Source organism: Gorilla gorilla, chromosome 10 (assembly GCF_029281585.2).
Source record: "Gorilla gorilla gorilla isolate KB3781 chromosome 10, NHGRI_mGorGor1-v2.1_pri, whole genome shotgun sequence".
Taxonomy (NCBI): Eukaryota; Metazoa; Chordata; class Mammalia; order Primates; family Hominidae; genus Gorilla; species Gorilla gorilla.
The window spans coordinates 60,317,540-60,330,550 of NC_073234.2; the positions used below are offsets into that span (position 1 = coordinate 60,317,540).

The window sequence follows — 13,011 nt, forward strand, 5'->3', positions numbered from 1 at the left end:
ATGAAGACATTTATGTCCACACATTGTAACATAACTCCTATTGCAATATTAATGCTAATTATTTTCATATGCAAGCAATTTCAATTAAATATACACTTTGGCTACTTCTGGAAATGACTTAACAGCTAGTGGTCTGACTAGGAAGAATGGTGAACTAATCCCTCTAATCCCTCTCCCTAATAATTCTTGAAAACAATCAATGTCCCAGATAACAAAATACTTTAAATGAAAATACTGAACCTAAATGAATTTTGTTTGACTTAGGATTTTGTAGTCTCATTTTTATTTGTTATTATTCAATAAGTGGTTTGTGGAATGTATTTCCAAGTTCATTCAGATGAAGAAACTTCAACTAGACTTCTTAAAACTCTATTGGAGAATATATTCAAATGGGGTAGAAGGGTTTTCAGCATTTGCCCAGTGTTGCTTAGGGACCCCATATTAACATTGCTCTAGAGGGAAATGCAGGAGCTGCGTGAGATTGAGTGAAATTATATTGACCCAGATGTGGAAGGAGAATTAAAATAAACAAGCCACAAACATCATTTTATTGCCAATTTATCTGATAGTGTGAAAAGTAAAGGCAAAATGTACAATTAATGTTCAATAAATATTTTTAGTAGGTGAAATGTGAAAAAATAGTAATTTTAACTGACACTGAGACAGAAAGAGAGAGCTACGAAACAATGCAAAGGAACTCTGCCATTCACTAAAAAAAAAAAACCATATATGAATTTTACAACTTAGAAGAGTAGATAACTGTGTACCAACTGCTATAAAACATATGAGAGAAAGCAATATATGTTATGAAAATTCAGAAGATTGGAGCTCATATTGGGGACATCAAGAGAAGGATTCATGAACTTAGTATATACTTTAAGACTTGAAGGATGAATAAGATCTGGTCAACAAATTATGAGAAAAAGACATGGAAGGAATACTGTGAATAAAGCAACTGACATGGAAGTTAAAGTGTATTTTTGTGGATTAGTTAGATGGTTGGAGTTGGTTACATGAAGTGAGATATTAAAGGTAAGCAAGCTGGGGTCAACACATGGTACTTCTTGGGTGCTAAACTAAAGGGCAGTCAGTGAAGAGCCAGCTCTTTATTTTAAACAAGGTGTGCTGTGTTCCCAGCCAGCCTCACTGCTATGGCAGTGGCCAGTAGCAAAGGGGTTGCATTTTTAATAAATGTGTATTCCATCACAATCTCAATTATATTATTCATAAGAACAAAAACACTAATTTGAAAAAACCAGCAACAAATAAAAACATGATACATGTATAAATTAACTTTACACTCTAAGACAAAAGTGATAAATATATAACAGTTGAGGTTATAGTAAACAGCATCAGTATATATTTTTTCCATAGAAATAAAAAAGGAAACAGCACTATACTCAACACACTAAAAAGTATTAGCAGGAAACGAGAACTTTTGGTAAGTCTACAAAGCACAAACATTTAGTAGGAGATATGTGGTGTAACTTTCTAGAAGATACATAATTAGTAAAACAAACAAAATCAGTGTTGTTTACTACTTGTCTGGCATAGATCATTCTTAGGCATGGGAAGAAGCTTAAGATCCATTCTTAAGTATGGGATTGAGACTCTAAATATGTAAGAATTTGCACCAGAGTTACCAGAAGATTATACATGTTTATGCAAGTCAAATACCTTTGGTTTTGTAATTTTAAAATGTTGAAACTCTTACCTCTCACTACAAGGTCAGCTGAAGCTGAAGAATTGTCCACAATTGTCTGGGCAGTGCATGTGTATCTTCCAGCATGTTTCAGCTGCGCGTTTCGGATTAGCAATTCCCCATTGGAATCCAGCTGTTAGCAAAAACAGCAATTATTCAAATCAGTACATTTTTCACCAATTATGTGGCATTTAAGATCCAAGAAGTAGTTTTTTTTTCCCTAACAAAATGAACACCACTTAAAGAATGTGTTTTAGACATGCTAACTGTATGTCCTTGCTCTAGGCTTCAGTTTCTCAACTGAAAAATAAAGTGAATAATTTATTGATAAGGTATTTTTTAGCTTTCATATCTTTAACATTCTATTACTTCCACAATCAGAGGGTTACAGTGAGAGAAACTCAAGGGATGAAACTATTTCATTGATATCTCTTAAAGAGAAATATTAAGGTCTAATAAGTATCAATAAGTTTTAAGTATCAATGAGTACAAACAAATACTATATGGTTTGGAAGAATGATTGATTTGGTTTCACAAAGCTGATCTAATTGATTAGTTTTAATATGTGCCACAGTTCATTTTACAAAGATACTAAAAGTTTGCAGAAATTGAGAAAATGTACAATTCCACTAACATGTACTCTGTTGCCGAATTATAAGTTCTGTGAGGACAAGAGTATTTGTTTTGTTCAATGCTCTATTCTATTGCCTCCAAGAGTGTTCAACACGTATTTTTGAGAGTCTTGAGGAAATTTTGCTTGTGATGATGAGACACCATTTCAATGTAATTTCCAAAAATAGCTAATAGTTATTCAATGCCTACTCTATACCGGGTCCTGGTCTGTGCAAGTATATACATACATACATACATACATACACACACACGCACACACACACACACATATATATACACACACACACACATATACACATACATACACACACATAGGCACACACACACATACACACACTTTTATTCAATTCTTTTTTGACAACTGACCTATGAGATAGGTCTTATTATATCCATTTGATTAACAATAAAAGTTAGACTTAAGGAATTCAAGTAATTTAACTAAGATAACTAAGGTCACTCAGCTTGTATGGTAGAAGGAGCATGTCAAAGTTCATGTTAATTATCTCCAAGATATTTTCTTAGAATGAAAACTTGGAAAACTCAATTCTTAAATGGACATTTGGTTTTCCTATGAACCAAAAATATTTATTTACTATTTCAGTGATAAATATCTAGATACCTATGATGTATCATGACTGTACATGGAGTGAATGTTTTGCTTCACCATAGGTTCTACCAATAACCTCTTCATATATCATGTTCCCTCCAGTTCTTGGAAAACATTTGGGTTTGCAACCCTTGCTGGATTACTGAGGTTAAGAATAATAGCTGAGAGAGCATATTGTTATAGTTAGTTGGAACAGAATATTAATATCTCCACATAAAGAACTGATCAGTGGACACACACCTTATTCCTTGATATTAGCCAGTCTTAATTTAATGTCGATTGAGATCTTCCAGTCCCTTGAGGTATAGATTGGTCAAAAATTGAAACAGTTCCCAAGATTTCTACAAATTCCTGGAACAGGGGAGTTTTTTCCTTCTGTCCTCTTGGTCTGTTATTTATTTATTTATTTATTTATTTACTTATTTATTTATTTTTGTCATACCAAGGAGCTCCAGACTAGAAATTCAGCACTTTCTCTATTTTATCAGAAAACCAAATAGCATGAAGTCTTACCTAGTAAAGTGAGTTTACTGTACAGTTGAAGGAGCTGGAACTGGTTATATCAAAAAAAAAAGGTAGGGTAAATCAACCTTGAAAAGTATCATCCACTGCATAATTCTGTTTTTAAAAGTCCTGTTGGCCATAAATTTACTGGGAATTTCCCAGTAACCTTCACCTCTCCCAGTGCTCTGCCATCTTGTTGGCAGCCACTCCTACTACCAATCTCCTACTTCTCTCTTCTTTTCTCTTCTTTCTCTTGGAAATAAATAAATCTTATTTTCTCATATTAAGCTGTTTGATTGTTTGATTTTTACTTGGATTCTGACAATATCTATTCTGTTTTTAGTTTTTCCATTTCTTCATTTCTTACTCTTCAATCAATTCTCATCTGAGTCCCACTGCTTCAGCTCATCTTATTTGACTTCTTGATAGCATTTGGCTTTCCTTCCTCAAATACTCATTTTTTTCTAGTCATCTGACTTTCCAGGAACTTCTAGGACATTCTTAACCCCTCCCTTTCTTCAACTTTCTCATAAACTCATCATAAATTCTTGAATTTATCCATTCTTTCCATCACTACTGCCTCTTGTCCAAACTACCCACATCTCTCACCTGAAACCCTACATCTTATTTGATCACTACTTCCACCACTGTTCCACTCTATTCTTTTCTCTATTGGTTACCTAGAATAACCTTTTAAAAATGCAGCTAGGCCCAACTCACTTGTCTCCATAAAAGCAGATAAACTGAAACCTTTAAAATTTCCCTTTCCTGGGACAAAAGCCATAGCATTATTGTAGCCAACTTGATTCCATTCTTTAGGCTCTATCTGATGCTCCAGCTCACCTAGTGTGCCATCTCACTCACACTCTGCTCTCCAGGAAGAACATTCTCTTTTTAGGACCACAAATGTATCTTGTTCTCTTCAGTCTCTGGTTCATCACATTGTCTTGTCTTCTGGAATTGTGATTCATACCCCTCATAACCTCAATACCCCCTCCCCTATCACCTTTACCTCTACCCAATACCAGTTGTAATCATTTTCTCCAGCAAGTCTTTCCATTTTCTGTGGACTAGGCAGGTACCCTTTCTATATTTTATTATACTACCATGAAACTTATGTCATATTACGTATCGTAAATGCAGTTAAACACTTTTGTGATTATGTGGTTGAAGTTGTTCTCCCTGGCCGACTATAAGTTTGATGTGAGGAAATACGTCTGTTTTATTTAGCAGACATGTTGTATCCCTGTGTTATATATGTATACAGCTGTATGTGCTGTCTTCTCAAGTCCAGCACAGTGCCAAGCAAATAATCACACTAAATATGCCTTGTTTGAATGAACTTGTCAAATTGTCAAGAATTTTGGTATCTGCTCTTAAGATAATATGTATTCACTTCTTTTCAGCTACATTCAGAATTATGTTAGCAAGTACATATAACCCATGACAGTGACAGCATTTACTAAGCAAATAATGAGGCTTTTCTTGTGTGAGAGTGAAGTACACACACCTTCAGCCTCCACAGATTACCCCTGCACCTAACTCCTGTGCCCCAGCCACAGTGAATAGGGTATACTTTGCTATGTGTTCTCACGTCAAAACTTTGCATATATCACTTGCATTGCCTGGATTGCCCCACCTCCCACTTCCATTACTTGGCTATGAATGTTCAACCCACATTTTGGATACCCCTCCCCTATCTGAAATTGTAAGGCTGGGTTAGTTATTGCCCTCTGTACATTTTCATTGTAACTATTCCTTTCTACTGTAATCATGTCACTGTTGATTTCTTCCACTGGACTGTAATTCCTTAAGGAAAGAACCAGGTCTTATTTATTATTACATACAAAGTACTTAATGTAATATCTGACATACAAGAGAATTCAACAAATATTGAATAGATACATTAAAATAATCTAAAGTGTTTTTATTAAATAGACATTCTTTCAGTAATTTCAAATGGTTTTTTCAGGTAAGATAATGATAATGTTATGAGATAAAATAACTGACTTGAGAAAAACTATTGCTATCCATATCTATGAGATAAACTACCAGGAATGATATATTTCAAATATCTATACACTATTTTCATAAGAAAATAGAAAGGTTATTGGGAAGGTGTGAAAATTTATAGAGAAAACAATATCACTAACATACAAGAAAACTGAACTTCTAACTTTTCCCACCCCTATGTGTAGTAAAGAATTTAGCCTTGCCCAAAGAGAGGTCTTGCCATTGCCCTCAGCTTCTAGAAGGTAATCTCTATAATGTCTTTCTTTGCTTGGGAAGTCTTGGGTCATACAGGATAGTCCAATCATATGATTTAGAGTAGGGGTTAGCCACATCTCTATAGTCTTCAAGCTGGGGCTGGTCATAGAGTAGGAGTTGGGTCATACTGGAAAATCCAACCATGTGATTTCGGGCAAGAGTTAACTACACCTGTAGAGTCTTAGAGAAGGGCCTGGTCATGCCACAAATAGGACATTTTGACTTAGAGTAGGGGCTTTGATTCATGTGGTATTAGTCAACCTAGAGACTGAGATTAACCATGTGAGCAATGAGTCCATCAATCATGTCTAGTTGATGAAGTCCCCCCAAAAACTCTGGACAGAAAGGCTCGGTAAGCTTTGCTGGTTGGCAGTACTTCAAGCATACTGTCACACATCAGAGCAGTCAGAGTAATGCATTTTAACTGCACGGGGAAAAGACAATAGAAGCTCTGTGTTTTGTACTTCTTGACTCTGCCCTGTGTGCTTTTTCCTTTGGCTAATTTTAATTTGTATCCTTCTCCTGTAAGAAGCTGTACCCACGTGTATAACAGCTTTAAGAGAATTCTGTGAGTCTCTTCCAGCGAAGCATGGAAACTGAGGGTGATTTTTGCAACCCCTTGAACTTGCAGTTGGTGTCAGAAGTGAGGGTGGTTTGGGGGACTGTGCCCAACTTTGCAGCTGGCCTAACTTCTTATACTAAATAGAATTCATCTAACAAAGGAGGTAAAAGATGTTATTTTATTACCTATATTAACATTTTTTTGATGTAAGCAGAGAGTAAGATTCATATGTAGAGAAGGTAAATATGAGTTTTTCTTGATATATCATAAAAGTTAATTGACATATATGTCTAAGTAATTTTTTAGTGAGGAAAAATAAAATATAAAATAATTATTGTAAAATAAAATAAACATTACATATTTGTTAAATAGACTGTTTTGATGTATCTTGACATCCTTAATACAAATGCACTCGATACTAAATATTCAATAATATAAATGTATTAAGTAAAATCTTTCAAACTATTATGACACAAAAGAATAGTTATATTTGGAAAGAATAATGTCTGCATACAAGTAAAAAGCACTTTTTTGGTATTTATTCATTAAATGAACTCAGTACTTTGGTTGCTTTGGTGTCTAATTGAAAGATAATCCTGTTACTAAACTCCCACTATTTCAATGAGCCATGTCATTGGTTTTGAATTTTCAAAAAAAATCACCTTAGCAATTTAAAACGTTTCTTCATTCAACTTTACAACAAAAAATTGAGGGCAGAAAGTAATATAAAAATAAACATATTGTGGTATCATAATTGCCCTTTTAAAAATATTTATGTGATGTATCTAATCTTCTTTCTTTCTTAATGAAATTGCTATCTTTTTTCCCTAAACTCTCTTTGAAACATGGTGCTGTTTATACATTCACTTATTTTATTCCAATAGGAATAATGTGGTCATTCTTCTTATACTGTCACATGTAATAAAAAGCACAAACTGTTTTATATCCTAGAATACATTATATTAAATTTATATTTATTAATTTTTCACAATGAACTCTTTTACGATTTTTAATTAAACTACTCTAAAAGTTTAATGTTAAACTAGTTTGAAAATTAACTCTTTTATCGATAAGCCCACTTGCATAAAGCAGTAAGAAGCAACTGTAATGTTTATTCTCACTGGTTCTACATTTGGTGAACATGTAGCAATAAAAATTCTCAGAAGGAAAGAAGAAAAAATATAAAGTATCATTCCCAATATAGTTGTGTATGTATGAAAGCACTCCTAAAGTTTTTATAAATACTACTGGCACTTTCCATACCTCAAGAGAAGTTGAGGTTCTCAGTGGTTGCCAGAACGCTTACAAAGCAAGTAAAGATCATGGGCCTCAGCACATTCTAGCCACAAATTAGATACAAATGCTCACTATATTTTTACTAAAAGCCACAGCTTGGCTCAATTACAAAATTCCTCCCTTCAGATGAGGAGAGTTGAATCACATACTGGAAATTGTGATAGCAAAGCTCAGGGATGTTCCAAAGTGTATATGTGGTTGACCACTTAGAAGTTTCCCAAGTTTAAATCAAAAGACTTCCAACATATAAATACCCAGCCCTTCCTTCACCTTCCCCCATAAACTAACTGCAAAATCATTTCTGCAATGTAAATGAGTCTCAGTGATGACGCTGTATTAACAAATTGAATTAATCTTAGTGAACAAAGAAAGACTCTATATGGTACAGAAAAGGTCTAGATAAAACTTAGAGCTCGTAATTGTCATTTAAATAATTTGTTCCATTCAAGTTCAGAGTAAAGGGAGAGATATAGATGTTTGGAAAGAAGTGCATCCTTTAAAGAATATGTTTCACAAACATAAAAATTATTAAATATGTCTGATATATGCTATATCCATGAAATAATAAAACTTTTCTTCTTTACTTTTGGCTTGTTAGCGAAAGCAAAAATAATATAGCAAATATGTCATATCCAACTGCAAACATTACTACCACCACCAACTCTACTAACAGCAGATATTTAATTAGGGTTAACTAGGTGTCAAAGATTGTTATAAATATACATGCGAACTGACTTACTCTTAATAACAAGCCTATGAGATACGTACTATTTTTAGCTGTATTTTACAGAGGAAGACACAAAACTACTATAACTATAGCCACTAATATTACTAGTGTTGCTATTAATACTACTAAAACTGCTACTATTACTGTTAAAATGGCTACTATAACTTCTATTGTTACTGCCACTACTGATACTACTATTGAACTCCTACTATTACCAAATCTAATTTACTGAATGTTTTTTAAATGTTTAGCAATGTGCTAGCTACTTTACATGCATTTTCTTATTCAATTTCTGTAATTATATTTATAATTTCATAGCCCTAATAATGAAACTAGGACTATCTCCTTTTCACTTCTGAGTTCCAGAAGTAACACTACCCAAAGATTTACTATTAATATTCCCATTTTAGAAATAAGGACCTTGAGATTTTACATTAAGCTACTTGTGGAAGGCTCCATAGGTAATATATAGCCCTAGTTTCACCAAGTCAAGCTGTTTCCAAGGTAGTGCTTAATAGATCAGATAACTGGATTTAGATTCAGTGTTTGGTAAGTAGATGTGGTGCTTCTTCATATATGATATGTTATTATTTTACTTTTTTTTTGCTATTTAAATTTTCAAGCATAAGTAGAAAGAATAGTGCTATCACCATCTATAAACCAGCCAACTAGATTAACAATTGTAAACTTTTTGCCATATTTGCCTTATCTAATTGTCTAGCTAACTAGCTCTATATTTACTTCTCTCTGTCCACTATCTGTCTTTCTGTCTAGGACTGAACACTTGAAAAATAAATTCCTGATATTATGATATCAATACTACTCAACTCATCAATTCATCAGCAATTTCTAAAGACATTAGCTTGAATCTCAAAAAATTGAGGTCATTTTCTTACATAATCACAAAACCATTTTCCTTTTCTTCTTTTTTTTTTTTTTTTTTTAATTTTGAGACAAAGTCTCACTCTTTCACCCAGGCTGGAGTGCAGTGGCACAGTCTGGGCTCACTGCAACCTCCACCTCCTGGGTTCAAATGATTCTCATGCCTCAGCCTCTCGAGTAGCTGGGATTACAGGTGTGCACCACCACCCTAGGCTAATTTTTGTATGCAAAACCATTTTCACACATAACATAATTAACAGTAATTCTCTAATGTTATCTAGTTTTTGTTAGGGTTATTTTAAGAAATGCATCAATATTAAGATTGGGTCAAAAACATAAATAAAATGAGAAAACAACTTATTAAAGTGAAGTGATGTCATTGGACATACAAAAAAATAAATAAGGCAAGTTGTCCAGGATAATTTCTAAGATTACTAAGATAATTACTAAGATTGTGTTTGCATATAAATTAAGAGTAGAAGTGTTGAAAATCTCTAAATTTGGCTATTTTTGTATGTAATAAACAATGAGAATGACAGCTGAAGAGTCCAATTTTGATCAGCTGGCCATTTTAAAGGAAAACTCAAAAGACCATTTTCTTTGAGGTTTCTCCTAAGCATTTTGAATGATGGACAAAAACATCAATGCCTTTGATTTGGAACCTGTGTTTTAGAGTTGAAATACAACTCATATATCATTTAATTTATATGGTTTTCAAGTTGGTTCCCATTAGCTTTAGAGTTCTAAAAATCTTCTTGCACCACTTCGTAGAAAAAAGTGATCAGAATGGGCATTTTGGGGATAAGAAGAAGTGAGAGACCCTGTGGATAAGGGTCTTGGCTATATAGTATCCTCCACAGACACACAAATACACACAAACACACACGCACACACAATTTCATCTTCAGTCAGGGCAATCTCATTTTCATCTTTTGTTTACATACTGAGGTTCTGATTTAAATTGTCTTTGCAAAAAGGATTTTGCTGCTAAAAACCTTTTTTACTGTTGATTTTGGAAACTTTTGATGTAGCCCAAACTCTTCATATGACAGAGGAGAAGCCTGAGGCTCAGAGTGACTGTTCCGTGCAATGTCATGTAACTCATCAGTGGTAAAACCAGAACAAATGTCCAAATCTTTAGATCATGTTCTGTTCTTAAGCGCAAACTGAAAAAATTAGATATTTTTTTAGGACTGCAACTGCTAATAACAAAGTAGCATATTTCTAGAATGCTGTAAATAAAACATCGAAGTCCACCATGTAAACTCATAAAATGTTTAAGACACCAACATTTTACAGGTTTATTTACCCCTCTTTATATTGTCTGTGTTTTACAAGCATAAAAAGCCAGAATAAGTAATGTGGAGATGCTTAAATATGTGTGGAGTTCTATGTAAAAGGTGTGTCCTTAAATTTTGATGAATTTTGGCAGATGCCTCAAAGCCTATATATATATATGTTTTATATATAATATATATAATATATTTTTATATAATATATATAGTATATTATATATAATATATATTATATATATTATACATAATATATTTTATATATATTATACATAATATATTTTATATATTATATATATATGCTTAATTCCATTCACCTGGCATTTTTATCAACAAATGCTTAGTAAGGACTATGAGAAGTTAGGCTAGAGAGTGACATCAGCTAACATGGTCTATACATGGGAAGCGTGATGATCTTAAAAGAAGCTAGCCCAACTGAAAACACACCCAGGAACATAGATACCTTCCTTCGTTTAACACTGGTAAATAGCAAATAAAATATAGCAGTTAGGTATCAGTAAAGGTTTATTAAGGTAGTAAAAAGGGGATCAGAAAAGTTATATATTCATACAGAATGAAGTATGATAGAATTATCTAATTAACTCTTTTCCAACTAACTACTGATAAGAAAAATAGAGCAATTTGACATCAGCTGAATGCTTTTGTATGTTTTGTGTGTCGCAAGACTATCCCAGGAGCCTGTATACTTTTTATGTATTTCTCCCTCTTTTCCACTGCTCATCAAAATTTAAGAGTCTTAAATTCAAGAAGCACATAAAACCCATCCTCTACTACTTATACTATTTTGGATATGCATTTTGAAAAATCTAGTTTCTTTTTATTCGTGCCCCCAATACTCTCAGATGCTCAAAACAATATAACATCTCTTTGTTTCCAATACATCATGCTTAAAACCTTGCAGTGGCTCTAGTCCCAGTATTCCTAAGTCTCTTTTTTAATATCTTTCTTGAGGACATTTCTCAAGCTTGGTTCTATTGATAATTTGGGCCAGATAATACTAGGTTTTTGGAATCTGTCTTGTGCATTATAGGATATTTAATAGCTAAACAGAGGCAACACACACACACACACACACACACACACACACACACACACACACACACACCCTCTCAACACCTCTACAGTTGTGATAACCAAAAATGTTTCCACATGGGACCAAAGTTACAATACTTCAGGGCTTCCACGATCTCCCTGTGGCTGCCTGGTATCCTGCTCTAATTTTTTTCGGCTCGAATCTGATTCTTACCAAGGATTATTGCCCAACCGTCCTCGTTTTCTCCCACATAATTCTGGATAATCTTAACCTTCTTGTTCAACAGTGAATAGAGGCCGGGTGCGGTGGCTCATGCCTGTAACCCCAGTGCTTTGGGAGGCCGAGGCGGGTGGATCACCTGAGGTCAGGAGTTTGAGACCAGCCTGGCCAAGATGGTGAAACCCCATCTCTACTAAAAATACAAAAAAATGGTCAGGTGTGGTGGCAGGCACCTGCAATCCCAGCTACTTGGGAGGCTGAGGCCAGAGAATTACTTGAATGTGGGAGAGGTTGCAGTGAGCCAAGATTGCGTCATTGCACTCCAGCCTGGGCAACAAGAGCTAACCTACGTCTCAAAAAAAAAAAGAAAAGAAAAGAAAAGAAGAAAACCCACAAAAACAGCAACAACAACCAAAATAGTGAATAGAGACAATGAAATATTTAAAAAATAACAAATTGACTTCTGTTTTATCATTTTTCCTCTCCTTTTTCTTGTCTTGCAGAAACAAAATTTCTATACAAGATCACAGCATGATCTAGTTTTAAATACATATTTGTAAAATCTAAAGACCTTTTTTGATATGTTTAATAAAATTTTTCTTTAAAAAAGGAAAATAACGTTTGGGTGAGAAATCTGTCTTCTTCTCTCTTGAATGGTATTGCTTATGCACTCAGAAAAAATGCACACCCACATACCTGCAAACACACACCTAGCATACCTGTCTACAGGGGATCATTAGGAATTGCCAGGAACTTCATAGTTAGACCACTTGAGACTGTGTAGACATGACTTACAGTGTATTGCAAAGGTGGCTAACAGTGTAGGGAGAATGAAGTAATTTGGGCAATCTGAGTGAGGATACAAGGTTCATTAAACCAGATTAGAGAATAAAATGTGAGTTGAACAGTATTGCCTTGTAGAGCATCAAATACTTACGGGAGAATTATTTAAATAGACACAGACATGAACATTAACCAAAAGATGAAGAATCAAAGTGGTGGAGATTACAGGGTTGGCAGTCAGGCCACCTGGTATCAAATCTTCTGTTAGCCTCTAGCGACTTGTATGATTACATGGGACCAGTCACTCAACTTTTCTAATACTCACTTTCCTCACTTTGAAAACTGAGAAAATCACAATAATATGCACTCCATAGAGGATGTCTGTGAAGATCAACTGAGAAATATGTGAAAAACATTTAACCCAATTCTGTCTAAACAGTAAGCCCACAATAAATGTTGGCTATTATTACCTCTTCACTGCC

General features: G+C 34.1%; 1 protein-coding gene across 6 annotated transcripts in view; it reads right to left on the reverse strand.

Annotated features, from left to right (window-relative positions):
- The window catches only part of CNTN1 (contactin 1), a 381,066-nt gene that overhangs the window by 111,641 nt on the left and 256,414 nt on the right, over positions 1-13,011 (reverse strand). For all 6 annotated transcript variants that reach the window (XM_031000864.3, XM_063694062.1, XM_019039242.4 and 3 more), the window contains one exon: positions 1,715-1,835. In XM_031000864.3, the coding sequence (XP_030856724.1) occupies positions 1,715-1,835 (121 nt within the window). The remainder of the gene's footprint in view (positions 1-1,714; positions 1,836-13,011) is intronic.